This window comes from Eublepharis macularius, chromosome 4 (assembly GCF_028583425.1).
Source record: "Eublepharis macularius isolate TG4126 chromosome 4, MPM_Emac_v1.0, whole genome shotgun sequence".
NCBI classification, from domain to species: domain Eukaryota; kingdom Metazoa; phylum Chordata; class Lepidosauria; order Squamata; family Eublepharidae; genus Eublepharis; species Eublepharis macularius.
Genome location: NC_072793.1, coordinates 88,287,605 through 88,310,306, shown reverse-complemented (window position 1 = coordinate 88,310,306; position 22,702 = coordinate 88,287,605). Strand labels below are relative to the sequence as shown.

Genomic DNA, 22,702 nt, shown 5'->3' with positions numbered 1-22,702 from the left:
TGTACCAGTTCGTGGGTTTTGGTTCATCAAAATCCACGAACCACAAACCTCATGGTTCGGGTTTTTTTTGGTTTGTGCCCATGTCTAGTGCAGAGTCTGATTTCAGCCTGAGCTGAGAGGGGCCACGTACTGACAGTTTTGAGATTCAGCCCTGACTGAGATCAGTTTAACACAGACAAGAGAACTGGGGGAAAGTTGCCAAGGAAGTGTGGGAAGTAGGCAAAGACTCCCATTAAGGCCAAAGAAAGGGGATATATCTTCTAGAGATGAGAATTTCCCTATCCAGTAGGGTTCCTAGGTGCTCACTGATGGCAGGCAAACTCCCAGGGGTTTGCACCCTTGCCCGCCAATCTGCCAGCGATTGGTGGGAGGTGGCAAGCCCCTGTCTATGCATGTATTGATTATACAGTTATCTATACTGAGTTACCTCAAATTTTCAACTCTTGATTTCACCTGACCTTTCGCCTCTATGTTAAATGAAATATTTTGTTATTAGTGAATATCAAAAAGCCACGAGTGCCATTTAAGTTGGCTAAAACAAAGAGGAAAGGGGGAGAGGTGTCATACAAGGCATTATGTTCATAACACTAATTGATGATATATGTTGCCAGATGAGTAAAATTGCTGAGCACAGCAGCTGTAGTTACGAGTATAACCATGTGAAAGCTTAATCCAGCTACCAACTGTTAGTTGAAACTAGACATGGGCACGAAAGGAAAAAAAAACCCGAACACCCTATTCGACGTTTGGTGCCATCCATGAACAACGAACAATGAACATGGATGAACATGAACTGTTCCCAGACATGTTCGTTGTTCATGGGGGCCAGAACCATCCCCAACCCCCCCGCACTTAGCCCCCCTCCTCTCAAACCCACTTACCTGGCCCTTTAAAGAACCCTTTAAACTATCAGCTGGCGGGGGGGGGAATCCCCCCGACTGCCAGCTGATAGTTTAAAGGGCTGGGAGAGCAGTCGCACAGCCATGCTGCCTGCCCAGTGCAAGAGAGTTGGAGAGATTCTCCCTGTCCCTCTCGCAACTGGGAGAATCTTCCCAATGTCCAATACCCACCAAATTTGCAGGGGATATAGTCCCCACTGTCCTCTGAAGACCCTCCCCCCCAGTTTCAGAGAGATTGCACCCTGGGAAAGGCATGATCCATGGCTCTCCCCCTTTAGTCCCCACTGTCCTCTGAAGACCCCCCCCCCCAGTTTCAGAGATATTGCACCCCGGGAAAGGCATGATCCATGGCTCTCCCCCTTTAGTCTCCACTGTCCTCTGAAGAACACCCCCCCCCCAGTTTCAGAGAGATTGCACCCCGGGAAAGGCATGATCCATGGGTCCTTCCCTTTGTTGTCATTTTCTGTTCACAGTGGCAAAAACGGGACTCTCTGGTGGAAGCTACTTTGAGGGGTTACAAACTGACCTTCCCAATGTCCCATGCCCAGCAAATTTGCAGGGGACATAGTCCTCACTGTCCTCCGAAGACCCCCCAAGTTTCAGAGAGATTGCACCCAGGAAAGGCATGATCCATGTGTCCCCTCCCCTTTGCTGTCATTTTCTGTTCACAGTGGCAAAAACGGGACTCTCTGCTGGAAGTACTTTGAAGGGTTAAAGCCAGAAGGAAAGCCAGAAGGAGGTCAGACAGAGTTCAGTCCCTCCATCCCTCCAGTTGCCAAGGGGATTGATTGCAGCAGGCTCCAGACTGTCTGGCTTGCCCAGCGGCTGCCGAAGGCAACGAACAAGGCTTTTAATGACCACCTGTTCGTTTAGAATGGGGCCTCACGAACAGCTTGCTCGCGAACAGCAGATTGGGCTGTTCATGGGTTTTTTCTGTTCGTAATGCTGTTCTTGCCCATGTTTAGTTGAAACTATCCAGTTCTTTTACATCAATTATGCAGCTTTCATTATTTTTGAATAACCATTCCATGTTGTTTATATACATCATTAACTGGGAATTACACTACTACTTGTTCTTGATACACTCCAAAGCAAAATAACATTTTGAGGGTATTTTGTATAAGGGGATAATCTGAAAGCTATTTGGACTATTAGTTTTAACAAGGTAACTGTTCTTAACAAAGTAACTATTATCAATTCTACTGATTAAATTTATCTGCCTAGTAACTGAAGTGTCTTCATCTCCCGTAGTTACAGTTCCCCTCTGAAAAGGAAGCAAAACCTCTTGAACGTTTCTGTTATAAATGGGATATGTATATCAGTCAGATATATGAGTAGTAGAGGAAGTCTAGCCTAACCTCCTGTCCTCATACTTCTCACAAGCTGCAATGCAAAGAGGAATTTCGTGTGCTCCAATTTTAGCATTAGTAGAACTGGTTTTAAATTACACATAAAACAAAACAAAAATGGGCTTTCACAGCAGGAAATTTAAACAAGCAATGATCCCACAAAATTTCATATTTGACTCATGTTTGATTTAGTGGTCATGGCAGAATGCTATGTATTTTTACCTGCAAGTAAACTGTTAGATGGAATTTACTACTCATCAGTGTGCATAGATTATCACCTATGTTGATTTACTGTATACCTATTACCTCTTTGAGTTTTATAATCAAGGAATACTAGTGGGGGGGTCAGTCTTCATTAATGCAGACAGAGCAAATAATCTACAGCTCTTTTGAAATTGTCTGCTCATTTTGTGCAATCTACTGTTTCAGCGTATGTTGCCTGTATCCTCTGTAGGCCTTTTCCAAATTACACTGAAAATATCACCACCTCTTGCACTGGCCAGTGAAGGAAGAAAGGAACGAAATTGGCAGTGAAAAAAAAATGATGGATGAGAGAATGTGTGAAGCATGTAGTAAAGTAAAATAAAAGTACTATAAATCTAAATGAAAGGAAGAAAACAAAAGAATAAAAAGTATGATACACTGCACAGTTCATGGTGCTTTATTCCTATTTTAAACCAAATGTATAAGATTTTTATTCATTCAAATGATATGAGACTCTGTCATCCCAATGCATCCATTTGAATGCATAAAATAAAAGACACAAACTGTTTACAAATCATTCTGGATTATATTAATGAACGTATTACTTTATGCCTGCTTCATCCAGCTACCATGCATTTCACTGAATTCATTCCTTTGGAATCAACATGGTCACCCAGTACAGAATCACCACCCGATGTAAGTATCTTTTCTGTCTTGTCACAGATTGATATGGAAACAGTAGAACTATAGGCATGGAACAGACTTGAGGGTCATTTCACTATAATTCATGTATGAAGTATAGTGGCTTGGGCATTTATACTTCTGGATATCTGCTGAAACAACTGTACTTCTGTTTCTACTGGCTGTGATCATTTCTACATTTTTCTGCTTTTACAGAATGTTTCTCTATATTTTCCCACACTGGTAAAAGAGCAAAGGAAGCCAAAAACCTGGTCAGGCATATACATTGGAATGGGTGCAATATTCTTATTCATCATTCTAGGTGTGATTCTCCTGCTACTAAAGTGTAAGTAATTTCCAGTGAAACTCTTCCTTTCCAGCTATAGTGTAGGGACACTGTAATGAGCACTTTTATAGGGGGGCATAGTCAACCAAAGTACCCCATTAGTTTATGAGGCCTCGGGTACATTACTTCTGCTGATCTGTCCCCGTGCTTAGCTCTCACTTTCCAACCAGCTCTCTTGTATCTTTCCCTAGTAAAGACACAAGTTAAATAAACTATAGATTAGCTTAAATTCTTATCGATATAATTGTAACTCCAAAACAAAACTTCTTGTGTTAGATGTTATATTTTGCATACAGCATTTGTTAATTGAAATCCTTTTTAAAAATATGTTGTAACTCTAGTGTGGAAATTGCTACAACCACCACAAAAACTATATTTTGATGGCAGCAGGCATTGCACAATTTCAGCTTTTAAAAACATACAGTTAACTATTACTGTGTATTTACTGTAAACACATTCCACATTCATTATTGTCTCAAGGAATTCATTGTATCAATATGATAGAGAACAGAGCATCTGCTTCCTTTTGTAACTTGGTCTTTTGGTCAATATTTCCTAAATGTATTTTTGAAATTTATTTTTGAACAATGAATACTATGATATGGATAGCGATGAAAGATTATTCCTCACCCCTTGTACAGACTAGGAAAAATGGGAAAATAACTCATATTTCTTGGCCTGGTTCTGAATGTTCAACCCAGATGACTAACCACCACCACACTGACCTCTGACCCTGCCTTATTGCCATCTCTTCCCGTCATCTGAGTACTGCAAGTCTCTCTGATGGCTTTCCTCCCTCCTACTGGATATCTGCTGAAACAACTGTACTTCTCTTTCTACTGATCAGTTCTACGTTTTTCTGGTTTTACAGAATGTTTCTATATATTTTCCCACACTACAATAGCATCAGAGTTGACTTGGACCCTGGGAGCATTTGAGTACCTATGGGTATTAAATGCCTTTATGAAAGTACATTTACTGAAATTCCCCAGCTCCAGGGAGCAGCAGTCAATGTGTCAGAGAGGAATGCTCATGGCCACATTAGGCATGACAACATTTATAGGTCTGCCACCACCATTTTAAAGAGATTTAAAAATGCCACAAAGGCTTGATCCTGATCAGGCCCACAACTCTTCTCCCAGGCACTTTAAAAGGTGGTGGTGGCGGCGGGAGAACAAGAATGCCTCAACTCACCACACTGTGGGCCAAATCAGGATCAGGCCATTGTGGCATTTTTAAATCTCTTTAAAATGGTAGCAACATCCATGGTCTCATTAAATTTGTCTCTCATGGAGAGGCCTTGCAGCCCCTGCCTCTGAATCCAGGTAAGTGGGGAGCACAAGAGGAAGGAAAGCAACTTGATTTTGAGCAAAGCCAGAGAAGAACTCTCAGACTTACAATGCTCTTTTTGAAGAGAATAGGAGAATTATGAACGGCTGGAATTGATAAAATGTGCTTGCTCATTAGAACCTGAGCAGCATCATTTGTTACAGAGTACAAACAATGGGAGCATCACATATTCAGCCAATATGTGAAACATCCATCTAATTTAATTGCTGCACGTACACACATGCACGCACACACACACACACACACACCAGCAAAGAGTCAGAGCAGACTAATGCATTATGACACATTGCACAGGAAAGCGTTATTTGGTATCCTGTGTGTGTTTGTCTTATTTTTTTAATCTAACTAAGCCAACCAGATTTTATTCCTTTTTGATTTTAAGATTTTTTTACATTGAATCTGTTATTTGAATCTATTACAGGGTATCTGCCAAAGAATCAAAAGATGATTATTTTTACAAGGTAATTACTGTTCACTCTGTTTTAACTTTAGTACTGGGTAGATTAGATGTAGTAATCTTTTAACAACTTTCTATAGCTTTAGTATAATGAATTATTATACTGGAGTTGTAAAGGTCAGAAAGTGTTCCTTCTTTAAGGTTGCCGTGTATTCATAGGCTTGGGTCCAAGGAACTATGTAACTAGTTCATATTACCAATAGTGCTATGGGCTTCTAAATAGCATCTCTATCCCCACGATGCCACAAAAAATTCAGACATATTGCTGCCCATGCTTTTGGAAGTATCACTTCGACACAGTGGACAATGGACTCTAGTGGTTGCATTCAACAGAGTGTTTCCAAAAGTGGAAAGATTTCTGCCCGTGGAGTGCAACTTGCTCACTTTCTCCCCCTCCTTTTGCTGCACTAACAACCCTCCCCCCCAATACTGTTCTTGCCTCAGAAGCAGAAGGGGGGCACTGGCAGAATATGCAGTGATGGCAAAATTGATGAGTTATATAAACAGAAGACCAATAAGAGAATTTGAAGAGAAATGGGGGAATTATTTTGCTCATAAAGGATAGTATATACAAGATGTTTTAGTCTTGCAAATCTGAACAAGATCGTATACTGACTCAGAGCAGGACCACAAGTGACGCCTGACACAGGTTGGACACTAGTCAGCTTCCCTCAAGTTTTGATGGGAAATGTAGGCATCCTGGTCTTGCAGCTTGACTCTCTGACTGCTGTCCAATGGACTTTTCAACTGTCACTTGTCCAACATTCCGCCAGGCTGCCTACATTTCCCATCAAAACTTGAGGGAAGCTGACAAGTGTCCAACCTGTGTCAGGCGTCACTTGTGGTCCCGCTCTCATTGTACACAGTTTATAAGAGGTCATAGTTTGATAAGGGTGAAAATGCTTGAATATATAATTGCTGAAATAGATTGTAGGATATGGAAATATTGGTATAAAGTTAAGTAGAAATGATTTTTATACTAAAAGTTATGTTAATCAGTTATATTAAGAGATAAGTTGAAATATTATAGTAATAATGAAATAAGGTCTTTCCTTTTTGATCATTAATTTTTATTACTGAATGTTGAGAAGGAGGAGGTGTGCTTTAAGTATGCGTAGTGTAGAGGGCTAATATATAGTAATCAGATTTAATACAGGTTGTAATCTCCATTGCTATATTGACAAACATTGAAAAAGACTAAGTTTTTGTTTACTCTGTATTCTAACAACTCTTGTAGAGAACAGTTGTAAAATCTTCTGGACCTTATTATTTCCTCCCCTCTCCTTTTTTCTTTCTGTATCCTTTCTTATTTTGATAAAATAAAATAAAATAAAATAAAATAAAATAAAAAAGAAGCAGAAGGGGAGGCACCTTGGACTGCAGTGGGAGGGGGAGGGAGAAAGTTGCATTCTGCAAGTCTGCAAGGAAATCTTTGGGCTCAGGGAAATGGTACCAGGACCATCAATCTGTAATTTACAAGGTTAAATGTTAGCAGCCCTGCCAGATCTGCAAAACTTAGGCTATATCAAACCAAACACAGACTGCCAGGTATGAGCTGTGATCTGCCAGGTGCTTAGTAACCTCTCCTCCCAGTCTTTCAGTCCCAAAACAGGCAGCAAAATATGCTTGTGTGTGCCCGTGTAGTATATCAAACACCTTCCTCTCATTAACTAGCATATATATCAGCTGAGCAATGTTTGGTAATGTGGCCGGTGTTGGAAGTCCCGTCATGCAGCCATTTCTTTAAGGAGATCAGTACACGGAGGAAAGAAGCATCGAGTAGGGATCTGCATTAGCATGCCAAGCAGGGTTGCATAAATATAAATATCAGCAGATTAAGTTTTTACCTCTTGAAAATGTTCTATTCAATAGCACATTTCACTCTGCCCAAATTTCCCCTTGTTTTACCTGTGCTTATTTACAGGCAGGCAGAATTCTCAGACTCAGCAACTGGAGGAATTCAGCACATTGTGGAATCTGGGGTCCGTGTTCAGGAAAATATTTATGAGTTGAACTGAAGAATAATATGCACTCGTCAGTTTGTCTTGGATGGAGAATTAAGAAAAGAGCTGCTGTTCTCGGAGCATAAGACCATTGTTACAAAATTAGTTATGCTAGGAGGTTCATGCCATGTACATTAGTTATGCTAGGAGATTCATCTCGCCTCGACCAGGGCCAGGGCTTTTTCACCCTGGCCCCCACCTGGTGGAACTCTCTGTCTTTGAAGACTCACTGGGCTTTGAAGACCCATTGGGCTTGTAAGACGCAGATGTTCCATCAGGCTTATGAAGGTTAAGGCAGGCAGGTTCTCCAACCAGCCTCCTGCCAGTGGCGGGGGTGCGTGGGGGGGAAGGGACATATGCCCTCCCATTCTAGGTTGCCAACAGGTGGATGGCCACCCTGCCCCATGGGCTCCAATATTTGGAGAATGGGGATGCACTGTGGGCACTGCATTATGATGATATTTTTACACAATGTAACTGCTACCATTGTTTTTATCTCCATGTACATTACCATGTTGTACTCCGCTCTGAGCCTGCTCTGCGGGGAGAGAGGACTAAAAGTCCAATAAAATAAATAAAGTTCTTTTGGAAAGATTTAATCTCTGTACTCAGCTTTATGCTTGTTTTCAAATTTTCTGCCACCATACCCTATTGTATCTGTTTCACTGAACGTCCTAACTGATGTTCCTTATTGTCCTTTGCTAAGTGAATGTCCTAGCTGTTGATTATATTGTATTGCACTTGCATTGTGTAATCCGTCTTGGATTTATTTGAGAAAGGTAGACTAAGAACAACAATAATATTGCTAGATCTTTCAGCAGCCTTTGACACAGTTGCCTACTCTATTCTCATTCACTGGCTTGAATACGGTGTTGATGTTGGTGTAGCCCTTCACTGGTTTCACTCTTATCTTTCTGACCAAATGCAAAGAGTCTTCACTGGAGACATGGAATCAAGTGGGTGGGATGTCTTGTGGAGGATTCTGCTCTCTCACACATGCTTTTTAATTATATATATGAGGCTGCTGAATGAGATTATCCTAAGCACTGAGACCTCCAAAATACAGCTCAATGAAGGTTGAGCCCCCCGCCCCCGCACGTTCTGTGCAAAACAGTAAAGGTTGAAAAGCTAGCAGTAGCCTTCAACTGGAAGGGCAGCCTTTCAATTGCTAACCAGTAGGCATGGGAGAAGGGGCAGTGTTATAATCAATGGATGACTACTGTGGATCCTGATTGGGAACCTGTCAATAAAATGGATTGACTGCACCTATTGGCTATTGCTGGTGGCCTACAGAAGCATTGCTACATTGCTTTACATGTCAAAAAATGGCTGGCTGATGGCGTGGGACCTTTTGGCAGTCTGAGGAGGTCTCCCTGTTGATGTGGACCATACTGTATTATGGCCATGCCATGGAACTCATGGCCAGTACACGTCTGAGGAACTGGGCTGTATATAGGAGGATCACTGAGGAGCTTACCAACCACAGCTTCACCTGGACACCTAACCATTGTCTGACCAGTGTCCCTAAGTGATGGTGAAATTGACAGTGCCTTCAGGGAGGCAAAGATGAAATTAACAAAACCTCTGAGGAGCGATCTCCACTGGCTCTGTCTTTTTAAACTACCCTCCTGTAGAAAGGTGAAATTGACAGAGCCTTAGGCTCTGTCTTTTAAAACTATGCTTCAAGTGCTTCAAGTGTGACTTCTGGAGTTCATTGGAGGCCTGGCAGGGGATTCTATGGAGAAGTGGACAGATACGTCATCACGCGAAAATGATGTGGCTCTGGGAGGCTGTGGGACAACCTTGTTGGGAAGACAGGCACCATGAAGGTACTGTCAGTGAACTTTAAGAACAGGAGGGGGTGGGTGGTGAGCAAAAAACCTCTGTGCATGTAGACCTGTCACCCCTCTTATGCTGCGTGTGGCCCCAAGTAAGAAATTTCTTATACTGACTACCCACTTTACTCTCTTATCGGTAAGCACCAATTTCCCCCTTTGCAGTCAAGAAATTGTTGCTGCACTTAACTTGTTCTGTTTAGCAGAAGACAAGCCCATCTGAAACTTGAACTAGCCCCCACTGTGTCTAGAAGGGAGCTCCAACTCTCGCAGGCTAACACCCTGGGAATCCTGTTGGTCTCCAATGGATGCAATTAATGCTTTTCTGCTGCGGAGCAAGACTGCAACATGCCCTAAGCAGCAGTGGCCTTAATCCAAACAGAACTTTTGGAGAGGGATTTGTGAATATGGCACTGTTTGTGGATATGGCACCGTGTCTTATAAGAAACCAGGAGATGCTATAAGTGGGAACTGTAACATTAAATATCCAAGGCACTTAGATTCAGAGCACCCTACATGTTAAAGATGTTTAGTATTTGTATTGGTCCCATTTGATACTTAGGCTATCCCATAGTTGGGTGGGGGGCAGGTTTACCTCAATCACATACATGTTGTCGTTGAAAACAGTTCTATACAATATCCCTCCGCAATTGGTTTGTTTGTCTAGCTTTATTGCAACACACCTATAGCTTGGGGCTCAAGGCACAGGATGGGTAATCTAATGTGCTAATAAAGATTGGACTTTGATTGCAGACCTTTGATTAAGAGAGTAAAACTGTTATTCAGGTTTTGTCAAAGGAAAATGATTCCCTACAGTAGACAGTCATTTGAGGGTGATGAACTGTGATGAACTGGTAACAATAACAACAGCAATTTATTGAATAACATTGTTTAACACAAACAATTGATAACTACAACACACAATAATAGCATAAACATTATAATAACTGGGACCAACAGAAGAACACCACTCTGTGAGAATGATGAAGGGGTTTGCCCTCCACCCAGAAGGTCCCTGAAGGCTGCGTAGTGAAGCCTTCTTTGCCTGGGTGCTGGTGGAGAGCTGGTGCCAGGGGCATCATTGTCAGACATTCCTGGAAGAGTGGGTGGGGTGGGGATCTCAGGGGACCATGGAGTCAAGCCTCTGGCCCCCTTGATATCTTCATCCTCCTCTTCCTGCTCTGTCCCTTTTGCTGTTTTGTGCAGGACAGATAAGGGGAAAGTGCACTTTGTCTCCTCTCAAAGTATCTCAAACCTAATTTTCAGGAGAAACGGGATAAAGGGTAAAGTAAGGGGTAACATGATATTGGGTTAAATATACATCACATTATCATGTGTTACTACCCACCCATGCACAGGGAGAGCTAGGCAAGGAGGCTTGATCAGAAACTTTGCTAGAAAGAGAATGCTCACCTCCTCCTTTTCCTAAGCGCATACTGCACCCAGAGAGGAAAATGAAGTAGGCGTCACAAGAACTCTCAATCCACAGTACTGGGGAATACAGCAAATAAAAGAAGGAACTTGTTCCAAAGACACTGGCACATTTTGTGCACTTGATCATGCATTTTAAAGAAAATGCTGGACATACAGTGTGTGTGTGTGTGTGTTCTCAGCCTATAATGTCACCCATTGCAGGGAAGGGGATGTCAGGCATTTGGGATGGCATGTCTCTGGAGGAAAGCATAAAGTATGTATGGCCATTATTAAAGGTAGCCCCATGCAACGTGCATGTAAACCTGGGTATGTAGCAACGTGCAATTTTCTGACTATGCACTCTGCATGAGGCTGCCTTAATCTTATAGTTGTTCCATTAGCAGAGGGTCACTCTAGGTCAGTGCTTGGTTACAAGTTAAGGGTCATATCACTTCCATAAGATTTGCACTTGTTAGTTATCCAGCTGTAGAACAAACAAAGCACTGGTTCTGACCTGTAAGGCCTGTAAGTGAAAGTAGCAGTGAGAGACTCATCTGCCCCATCAATTTAATTCTGGAGAAATAAGAGGGATTTTTAAATGATGGAAACTTGTATAACATTGCAGTTTTCCATTGGGACTTGAGGGCAATTTACATTAGAGCTTGAACTGCAGTTTCCATAGCAGTAAGATTCTGAGTCAACATCTTCCTGAACATCGGTCTAACCTGTCTTGCTTCCTCAACAGTCTCTCTGTGGCAGTAGTCTGCTGAGGCTAAAAGCTTGTTGTGCCTGTAGTTCTCACACAGTGTCTCAGACAGTCTGCCTCTGTACTCACTCTCCTCAGTTGCAGATGGCTCAATTATATGCTCAGCCATATCATTTAGAACTGAAATACGGCATTTTCTATTTCATGCTTTTTCAAGCCGTATGGCAGGTGAGAGCTCTGCAGCAGATGTAGTTCCTCCCTGACCAGGAGTTTCTGAAAAAGCAAGGGGAGAAAGTACAGAAAACGTTACTTTAATAAGCCCTCAAATGATCAAAACTACAGTTCACTTTAGATGGGGGGAAATCCAATCCTGTGGTCCCATAGTTCCTATAAAAGAAATGGTAAGAGAAAGTGGTATCTGACTCCATAGTCATAGTGGGAATGTCTATCAGTGTATGTCTACTCTCACAAGCATGGCTGAATAGTTACATGGCAAGTTTCTGTATTACAGCAGCCACAGTAATGATTTGCTTCAAGTAGCACCTTAGAGACCCAGAAGACTTCCCTAGTGTAATCCGCAGGATGCCAGAGGTCCATTGTTCAGGGAGTCAGGGAGTCAAATGATTAAACCTATCATGTGGCTCTGAAAGTTGCCTTTCGATTCAAATCCTGCAGTGCTGTACTCATAAACCAACCTGGAGAATCTGCACTTGCAGTTTCAGGAGGACACACGTCTTCTCTATCCTCTCTCCCCGCCATTCCTGATTGCACCAATCTATATGTGGAGAAAAGAGTCATTAAGTACTTTACAGGTATGAGGATTCCTCCATGTATGGCCATTGTGAACTTGAGACATAGGAACAGGTAGTGGATAGCACAGGGAAATGTTTTGTGGCTCAGTACAAGTACTGAGGAGCACAGTGGATTCTAGGGAGGTAGCATACAGAGTGTACATGATAAGTATATGGGTCCTGCTTGCATAAGATAAAATGGGGCAGAGAGTGAGATAAGTGCCGTGGAAACAGTCTTTTAAGATATGTTCCTAAGCAGGGTAATATTTAGAGCTAGAAGCAGACATCTGTGCCTTGCAGAGGTTCATTTGAAGAGAGAAAATGCATGGCATGGTGGAAGAATTTACCTTTCTCTAATCCCGCTCTTGCTCCTTGATTAGTCACAAATGTCTTCCAGGTCTGGTGTATCATCATCATTGATATTTTGTTTCTCTGCAATTGATGCTGGAAATGAAGGAGATGGAAGGTAGATGAAATGCCCATGCTGTATACACAACTCACAAAATTGTTTGGGGGTTAACCTTGGAAACTCAACTCATCCACTGAGGAGTGAGTGTTGCCAGTCTTTAAGATGAGCGGGAATTTATTTCCATCATCACCCCTTACAATTATTCCTCAAGAACCTGGTGAGGTTGAGAGTAGAAATGGGCATGAACTGGGAAAATTGCAGTTCGTGGCAGTTTATGGTTTGTCACGTTCCACGAACCATGAACCAGCACAAAATTGCCCGGTTTGCAAACCTGTTTGGTTTGTGGTTTGTCACTTCTGGGGGCCATAGAACAGCCCTCTTGACAGTGAAAGATGCCAAACTAACAGTGAGTCTTCAGCAGGCTCTCCTCCAGCTACCCTCCAAATTTGGTGAAGATTAGATTTCAAATGTCTGAGTTATAGACCCCCAAAGCAGGTGCCTCTAGGAAAGTTATACTCCTGCTGCTCTCATAGAGCAGAAAGGAGCTCTCTGGTAAGCAGCCAGAGCTGCCTATCAAGCCTTGGAAGGCTGAGATTGGTGTTCCCAGAGCTGCAGAAGGTCTGCAAAAGTCCATCCCCACCCTGTTGCCTAGGGAATTGATTGATCAGTGCCAGGCTGTCTGCAGTGACAAACCAAAAAATGAACAAAACAAGCCACTCTAAAAATCATACCAGTGCATCGCAGCTCGTCAAAAATACCATCCAATGAACCACCGGTTCGCAAACCAAAAAACGGCCCAGTTTGTGATGAACTTTGGTTTGTATTTCAGTTCGTGCCCATTTCTAGTTGAGAGTTTGGAAAATCACCGAAAATCACAGTGATGTGGGGATAACACCCTGGGTTACCAAGGTACTAATCCAGCATTACAACCACGGCTGCACTCCTGTCTCCAAGGCATGCCAGCATTGAATTAGTCTTTTGCAATCAAATTAATAAGGGAGTAAAAAAAAATGTACCCAAATCAGAAGGTGATGAAGAATGTATGTCTTGTATATTGATTATTGTTGAATTGTGCAAGAAGAGTTCTTTGGATCCCTCCATAACCTCCAAGCTCAGGTCTTTGGCTACCTCAACCATTCTGTAGGGCAGACCTCTGGCCACTTGCCTAAGCTTTATACTCGCATCCCTTCTAAAAATGTGGTGGAGCTGGTGGAAGAACAGGCAGGATGCTGGCGAGTTCCCTGAATGGCTGTTGTGGACCACAACTCTTATATTCCTGGTGGAATTTGGTCTGGCATTCTGTGGCTGTCCTGAGGTGTCCCCTTTCTTCCATCTGTCCTGGAAAATGTCTGCATTTGTCATATACTTTTAATTTTTTCAGTGCAGTGTCTTCTCTCTTTTTCCCTATTGTGTCCTATGTGGATTAACAGCAGCAGCAGCAGCATTTGATTTATATACCGCTCTTCAGGATTTAATGCCCACTCAGAGTGGTTTACAAAGTGTGTTATTATTATCCTCACAACAATCATCCTGTGAGGTGGGTGGGGCTGAGAGAGCCCAGAGAAGCTGTGACTGACCCTAGGTGACCCAGCTGGCTTCAGGTGGAGGGGTGGAGAATTAAACCCGGCTCTCCAGATTAGAGTCCCACACTCTTAACCACTACACCAAACTGGCTATATTCACACTAACATCTGGTGGCACTCTCCCATACGGAAATACCATGTGGGGCTGTAATGTTTAAATTGATCCTAAGGGAGTACTTTCAAAGCTATTTTGGCTATTCTCTTTGGCTTTTACAGAAAAAAGATAAATCCAAAGAACAAATAACATGGTGAGAAGTAGGGACTTTGAAATGATGTGGAGATTGTGAAGCGAGTGAAAATTAGGTTCACATTATGGATCCTGTAATTACGAAAAGAAGCTCAATTATTTCTGATCTTCAGAAAAGGAAAAACAATGCTCATAGTTGCTCACTAGAGGGCACCAGATGTATATCTTAAATGTAACAGTTTGGCATATTCTGGAGCTTCTACATTTCCTGGAGACGCATTTCAAAGTTTGCTGTAATAAATGTTCCTAACTCAATGCACACACACATCCAACCTCACCAAATATCGTTCCAAAATATAATTAAGGTCCAAACTACACAAGACACTGGGATTCCGAAGCAGCTTGCCACTTTGGTATTCACTTTATTCCGAATTTCCCCCCCAATTTGGGTAAACTGAATCAGGAAAACTGAATCAGCCTGGTACTGCACACTCCTATTTCTTCATACATTCCTAAAGACTTGGGATAGGTGGAGAAAGAAGTTGGCTCCAGATTTCTCTCCAATGCAGGCGTTTACTAATCAAGCATGGTTTCTGCCAGGAATGGAATGCCAACCTCACTGGAAACAAGCAGGCATGTTAACGCTAACTGATATCACTCACAAAGGTACTCTTAGGGGAAAAGCTGATCTAGAACGATCTTTAGATGCAAAGATACCTTGGTACTGCTATCTCCAATTACAGCATTTAATAAGAGACCCAAATGTTCAAAAAGCAATAAAGAGACCCAAAACAGACTTTGAAAACATACTTAATATAAACGAAGACGCCATGAAAGGTTTGCTGTCAATTATGTACAAAATCCTGCTTAAAGAAGATGCAGTTAAGGTTCTTAAATATCAAAAGACCTGGCAGAATATGTGTTCCATAGATCTGACAGAACTTTGGAATCACATATGGAAATCATTTTCAAGGAAGGCCTTCCCTATCCAATTGCAAGCATTCCAAATTTTGACAAACTGGTACCTCACTCCCCCAAAATTACATTGTACAGATAAATCCAGATCTCCCTTATGCTGGACGAATTGTAGAAACTCTGGCACATATGCTCACCGTTGGTGGGCTTGCCCCAAAGTGAAAAAGTTCTGGGAGGAAATTGCTAAAAAAAAATTCATGAAATAACTGGGTATTCCTTGCCAAATACACCAGAATCATTGCTACTAAATGTCTGGGAGAACAGGCCTCATTTGTCATTATGGAGAGAACTTATAACTAATCTAATAGGAGCAGCAAAAATGGTCATTGCAGCTAAATGGAAAGATGATTGTTCTCCCGCTATTCAAACATGGCATAAAAAAGTATGGGAGTTTTTTACATATGAGAAAATCTCACAAGGTCTGAAACAGTCAGATACAGAGGGCTCTATGCCAAATTCATGAAAAATTGGTTTCCACGGCTGACTTACCTCAGCAAACATGACATCTTACCACCTTCCTATGTCCCTCAGGCTCTCACCTCCTTCTAAATATGTTGGGATCTTACATATGACTGGTAAGCTAAACTATCCTGATCTTTTTCAAATGTACTTTATCTCCAATATTAGTTTCTTCTAGCACATTGTTCTGTTCAATTATTATATTGCATTGATATTCTTGTAATTTCAATTATCTATTTCAATCTCTGTATTATGAATTTTTAAAGAACATCAATAAAAGAATTTGTGGGGGGGAAATGTAAGTTCACATGAGTGCAGCAGAAAAAAGGATTTCAGTATACGAAGAGATGCAAAAGATTAAAGTATCATTTGGAGTTGAATCTGAAAAATATGTTATTATTAATTATGTTACTGAGTAATATTACCAAAGCACAGGGCAAACTTCTAAAGTATATGGTAACAGTTGTGAAAGTATGGCCCTCCTGGCCAGAGACATGAGCCACTGTGGCTGGGGGCTGCCCTTTGCCTCTCCGGAGGAGAAGGAGGCAGTTGCTACTTCCCAGTCATCTGGGGTTTGCTTGAAGGGGTGGAGCCGGAGGCTTTATAAGGTTGCTTCCTCCCAAGCCTTGAGGATGTGAGTACAGCATGGACTGCGGCGGCTCCAGCTGTAGAGCAGATAGCCACTCTTGTTTGGTTTAAGTCCCGGGCCTTTCCATGTCAGTTTCACACATGCTGTCCCTGGAGGCCCCTGCAGCCCAGTGGTCGCTCTTTGCAGGCTGTGGAGCCTGTGGCTGCACCCAGTGGTGTGAGCTGTAGGCCCAGATAGCTGTGGGTAGTCTGGCTCAGTGGTTATGTAGCCCCACCATCAGGCAGATGTGCCCTTGCCTTAGAGGAGTTTATTTTGGGTAGGCACAGAGCAGGGATATTTGGGGGCATTTGGGAGCAACTGCAGCAGCCTTTGCCTGTGTGTACGTGGACCCCTTCTGCCCCATCCCCCAACTAATTGCCTTTCAGCCAACCCCCCAACCCCTGATGCATTTACAGGCTGTAGCTCAGGGGCTTGGTAGTGGGGTTCTACTAACCTTGGCTCATCCAGGCCAGCTCAGTGGCCATTTTCATCTAGACCCATTGGCCATTTAATCAAAAGTATCAGCCCCATTTTGTTATCCGTAACCAATGGCCATTGAACATTAGGACTGTCCTTCTTCACCACTTGAGTGGACACTAGTTGTCCAGAAGAGTGATATATAAGCACAGTTATTAAGCCCGCTAAAAAGGCCATTTAATCAAAAGTATTAGTCACATTTTGTTATCCATATTCAATGGCCATTTTGTTTAATTGAGCAGGGGGGAATATTAGGACTGTCTTTCTTCACCACTTGATTGGACACTAGTTGTCCAGAAGAGTGGAAAGCCGGTCCTCCCCCAGCTTCACAGCTGGGTGGTTGGAACCAGGCCAGGTCACTTCACTTGGCCAGCTGGATCCTAGCCATGTGCATGGATGGCTCACATCCAGGGCAGCGGGGCTTGCCCAGATAGGTCAAGGCAGAGGTCCAGGGGTGACCCTAGGGCCTGACATGTAATATTAATTAGGCTCTTGCTGTGTTGACAGTTGTGTTGTTGTAATTTAACAAAGCGGTCTTTTAGTTGAAAACCAGGACTGAAAGAGTTCCCTCCCAAGATACTTGGATCAAAAACCTAGATGTTTGATTTGGCTCCCTTTCCCTATCCCAAGATATCCCATAATGCCTGCTGATTAAATTAATGCAACCAGCAGCCTGCAGTAAACATGTCACCATAGTAGCATTGCCAGCTCTGGGTTGGGACCTGTAAATTTGTGGGTGAAACCTGAGGAGGATGAGGTTTAGGGAGGAGAGGGACCTCCTCCCTAAACCTCACCTCGGTATAATGCCATAGAGTCCCATCATCCAAAGTAGCCATTTTCTCCAAGTGATCTGATCTCTGTAATTGGGAGATCTCTAGCCCCTGCCTGGAGGTTGGTACCCCACACCTGAGGGCCCTATCAGACTATACTAACCAAGGCTATCTAAGTAGCCCTCACAGCTCCTGATTTTAGAGAGCACCAACGAATTGTCAGAAACATCTTAAAGTCTCACTTTAGGCTGGTATTACCTGGCTCAGTCTTTATTGGTGATAATCTGGACTAATTTGAAAATGCGAATGGCATGATCAGAGTAAAGGGTGGGGAAACTCATTCTGGTGAAAGACAAGAAAGAAAAATTAATTTCAAGCTTTAAATGTAGCACTGAATGGTGAAATTACAGTGCTTGCAAAATAGAGAAATCACACAAGGCAAAGCTCACTCAGCAGTTCTAATCTGTATATGACTCAACACATTCTTGGATACTGGATACCACTGAAGCCTGTGACCAGTGAACATGCTTCATTTATTGCTTCTTGTAATTCATCTTTGTATAGGTGAGTGTTATGTTTTAGTGTGCTCAGGGATAAATAGGATTTCTTTTCCATTATTTAACAGAACAAATGCTATATTTCCCATCCTTTGTTTGGTGGCACACTTAAGGCAACTACTTTAGTACCCATTCTTTCTATATTTAGTATCATTTCTTCTGTATTTCATTTTTAAAGAGAATATCTAAAAAATTTAGAGTGGGTGAAAAGAAAGTTTTTGGAAATCAGATTTTATATTTTAGTGGTAAAATCATCTCAACTTGGTTATTGATGAAGTATCAAAAAGAGTTGTCCACCTCCCCTCTCTTATTTGCATTATCTTCTGAGCTGCTGACTAATGTGATAAGATATAATCAAAACATAAAGGTTATTATGATGAATTACTACAAGCACATTATTAATTTGTAGGCAGATAATAGCAAATCCCAAAGAAGCAATAGCGCAGTACTTTTCTAGGAGCTGAAGAAATTTAGTTTGGTTGCAGGTCTAAGCATTAACATAGATATGTCTAAGCTCCCTCTAAGGAGGATCAAATGATAAGAGAATTAACTTTACATAACAAGGTAACCAAATATCTTGGGGTAAATATATCAACATTTGTCTGTATTGCAGAAATGCAATTTTAAGTCATTAGCTGATCAAATTCAAAATGATTTTAAATGTTGACAGGTTGTAATTGCAACAGTAAAAATAATAGTTTTGTCCAAATTTAATTTCATTTTCAGAATTTAATAATATTTATGTTGCAAATTTATTGTTAGAAATTTCAGAGCCTACTTTGTCCATGGTGAGAAAAAAAATCTAGACTGAATTAAAAAAAATTGTTTTGGGAGATTCCAGTACTGGAAGACTGAGTATAACTAATCTATTATGAAGTTCATCAATTTACACAGATTTTGGCTGTTATAAACACAAGAAAACAGGCCTCAACAGATATTTATGGAATGTATTGAACTAAAATAGTATGTTATTCAATCAATCCTTAACAAAGAGGTAGTCCACAATCATTTAACAAATGCTACATTGTTGTGTATGGAAAATTTGGAACACTAAATTGATACTCATAATATCACTTTGATTTTATTTATAGAGTACCCTTTCTTTTATGGTAACAACAACTACAAGGCATTTTAAATAATAGAGGTTAAATCTATTGAAAGATTTAATTGAAGTAAGACAATGTGTTAACATTGCAAAATTGATTTTTTTTTGGTTGCACAGCAGAAGTTACAAGAGTCCATCTACAGCAACTCAATTGTTTTAATAGAATCCAATAGTTTTAGAGCAAGTTGCACATTCCATTAGTCCCACTGAATATTTAATATTAGGGATAGGAAACAACACGGAGTCTAGCTCTAGAATTTATACCATTTCTAATCTTTATGCTGGTTTCAACTGTTTTAAAAGAATCGTGGGATAATGACCTTTATCGAAAAAAATTCCCAATAAGACTCAGATTTGGTTTAACACACCATTTAAAACAATTGCTACTAAAAATGAAGGCCTTTCCTTTAAAATGAAACTTCATTACAATAGAATGGTTCAAGACAAATGCTTTACTAAAGGAAAACAGATTGTAGACTATATCAGTGGTTCCCATACTTTTGAATATGGTGTCCCACAAGCCCAAATTTACTTGGTACTGGGACCCATCCAGGGTTAGCCCAAAGTTTTCTGGTGCCCTAGGCAAGGTATGACCTTGGCACCCATCTAATTCAGCATTCCATTTTCTACAGTGACCAACCATATGTTTTTGAGAAACCGACAACCACCACATCCTACCATGAACCCCAGGCAAGTCACATTCCAAATATACAGCCTTTGCATGTGAAGGCTACATTCCAGCCTTTGACTACTCTCTTCTTCTCCATTATTCCCTATAATCTTCTTTAAGAGTCTAAGAAATGCACTCTAGTAACTATTTACTTTCTTCTTGATTCTTTATCAATCAACATGGATATGCAGTAAAGAAAAGAAAACAAATAATGTGTGACACAGAAGGTACTATTTCTAGGATCAGGTCTTTGCTTCCAAAATGTAGGTCAAAGCCTTGCCTCAACTTAAGCACCAAAGCTAGTTCTTGTAGGAGCTACTTCACACATGATGATTTACCTTCAGAAATATTGTTCTATGTAAGAAAATGTGTATACCTGTAAAGTTACTAGTTGCTAGATGGTTTCCCCCCTCTCATTATTATTGCAAAGGGTGGGAGAAACAAGAATGTGAAAGTGGGCATGGAGGAAGAGGAGAAAAAGGGAGCAATGCAAAGGGCATGGGGAGCCGTTACAGAGGGCTGGCCTACAAGCCATTTTCAGAGACTTTGTGACCCACTTTTATGTCCCAACACATAGGTTGGGAAACCCTGAACTATTCTACTGTGTATAGTGCATACTATCTGTTGCTGAATGTATTATCCTATTATGTAGTTTCTGCATCATTTAATATGCCATATTATTACTTAATTATGTTTTGTATCAGCTTATTTTTACTTGGTTTTAATTTCTGCAGTCCTAATTCTATTATATAGCTTATTAGATGTCCTGTTCTACCCTCTTGACTGCATTGATTTACTCTATGTAATCTGCCTTGTCTCAATAAGAAAGGCAGACTATAAATAATGTAAATACAAAAATAAAATAAAAATAATTCATAGGTGGTACATGATACCACTAAAGTTATATCACCAGTACAGCCCTAAGAAGAGCTGCATCCTTCTCACATCAATGAACTTAGAAGGGTAGACACGAGCAATTGAAGTTTTTTATGGCATGACGATAAATTACATCACCTAATAATCCTTTTAAGCTGCTATTAATAGTATTACCATCTTCCAGGTGGGACCTGGAGATATCCTGGAATTATAACTAGAGATGGGCACGAACAGCAATACGAACAAAAAAAAGCCACGAACAGCCCAATCTGCTGTTCATGAACAAGCTGTTTGTGGGGCCCCATTCTAAACAAACAGGTGGTTGTTGCAAGCCTCGTTCGTTGCTGTTCATTGCTGTTTGTCAAGCCAGACAGTCTGGCAGCTGCAATCAATTCCCTTGGCAACGTAGGCAGGGATTGTCTGAACTCTGTCTGAACTCCTGCTGTTGCCCTGGAAACCCCAATCTAAGCCCAATTTAGCTTGATAGGCAGGTCTTCCTTTCAAGTGTGGAGCTCCAAATTTGTTACAAGGAAGGCTCTGGTTTTGCAGACAGTGGAGTGGCAGTTGCTGTTGGCATTTTGATAGAGTGCATTGGAGCTTGAATTTTCTTTGTGTGTGGTAGGATAGGGATCTACCCCTTCAAGTTCCAGGGCTGCTGCCAGGCTCTGGGGCCAAGCTATTATTTATTATTGGTACTTTTCTTGGTGCCTGCTCAGGTCAGGTTTCTGGGGGTGGTGCAGTAGGGATCTTGACTTGGATGATGGCTGGAGGAGAGCCTGCTGGCCCCCACGAACAGCCAACCACAAACATGTTTGTAAACAGGGCCATGTTCGTGGTTGTTCATGAGTCCCTGTTTGTGGATGGCAATGAACAACGAACATCATGTTCATTTTTTTCTGTTTGTGCCCATCTCTAATTATAACCAAACTTCACATGACAGAGATCATTTCCTCTGGAGAAAATGACTACTTTGGAGGATGGATTCTATGACGTTATGCCCCACTGAAGTCCCTCCTCTCCCCAAAGCCTGTCTTCTCCAAGGTCCACCCCTAAATCTCCACAAATTTCCCATCCCAGAGCTGGCAAGCCTACCCATTAAAGGGAAAGGAGATTTTCCTCCAAGTCTGTTGGCAACTCTAGCTGGGGGCAGACATTATCTGGGGTGGGGGGAGTCACATTTTTCCAGTAACAAAATATTAAAGTTTGAGTACTGGTAAAATATGATGTTTCACTAATAAACACAACTAGCAGGAATGTTTATGATTAGTTCAGCCTTATGTTTTGGGGAAACTTCACGAAAATTTTAGATCAGAATGTAACTCTCTGACCCTATGAAATGTAGGTAACCTAAGCCTATTTTATTTACTTAAAATAATGTACCCTGTCCTCAGCTAAACTTTTACTCAGAGCAGTTTGCAAAGAAATTCTAAAATACAAGTATTAAACACAATGGAATGCAGCTACTGTGAGGGATAAATATTCACTTCATTGAAATTTCTCAAAGGGACAAGGAATAAGAGCTTTGCTAACAAGAAAAGGGAAGGAGTAGGAGATATACCTAGCAAATTGGATATTTACATTCAAATGTTTCTCCCTAAAGCTAATTTTGCTTTATAAAAGTTTTGAAGAATGAACTTTTATAAACCTTCTCATCCATAGCAACTCAAGTTCAGTATTTTCATCTTTCAACATTGTTTTGTTGTAACCTTGTAGAAAATTGCCTATATCCCTGGAAACACATTATTTATGTTCAATTTACTTAAGTGAACTTATTTCTAGCAAATCTATGCCTGCAATGACCTTGCTCATGAGAGAACAAATAGTATTACAGGACTGAATCCCACCTAAAACATAGAGTTGGATTTGTGAGTTCTACATTTAAAATAATTAGGTTCTGCTTCTTAAGATATGTTAACTTCTTAACGTATCAGTTTTAAGCAAATTACCAAATATATGTAAAAAACTAGACCAC

General features: G+C 41.3%; 1 protein-coding gene across 1 annotated transcript in view; it reads left to right on the top strand.

Annotated features, from left to right (window-relative positions):
- The window catches only part of LOC129327609 (T-cell immunoglobulin and mucin domain-containing protein 4-like), a 46,691-nt gene that overhangs the window by 2,246 nt on the left and 21,743 nt on the right, over window positions 1-22,702 (top strand). The window contains exons 3-6 of the mRNA XM_054976365.1: window positions 3,078-3,148; window positions 3,350-3,479; window positions 5,251-5,290; window positions 7,211-7,302. Of these exons, the coding sequence (XP_054832340.1) occupies window positions 3,078-3,148; window positions 3,350-3,479; window positions 5,251-5,290; window positions 7,211-7,302 (333 nt within the window). The remainder of the gene's footprint in view (window positions 1-3,077; window positions 3,149-3,349; window positions 3,480-5,250; window positions 5,291-7,210; window positions 7,303-22,702) is intronic.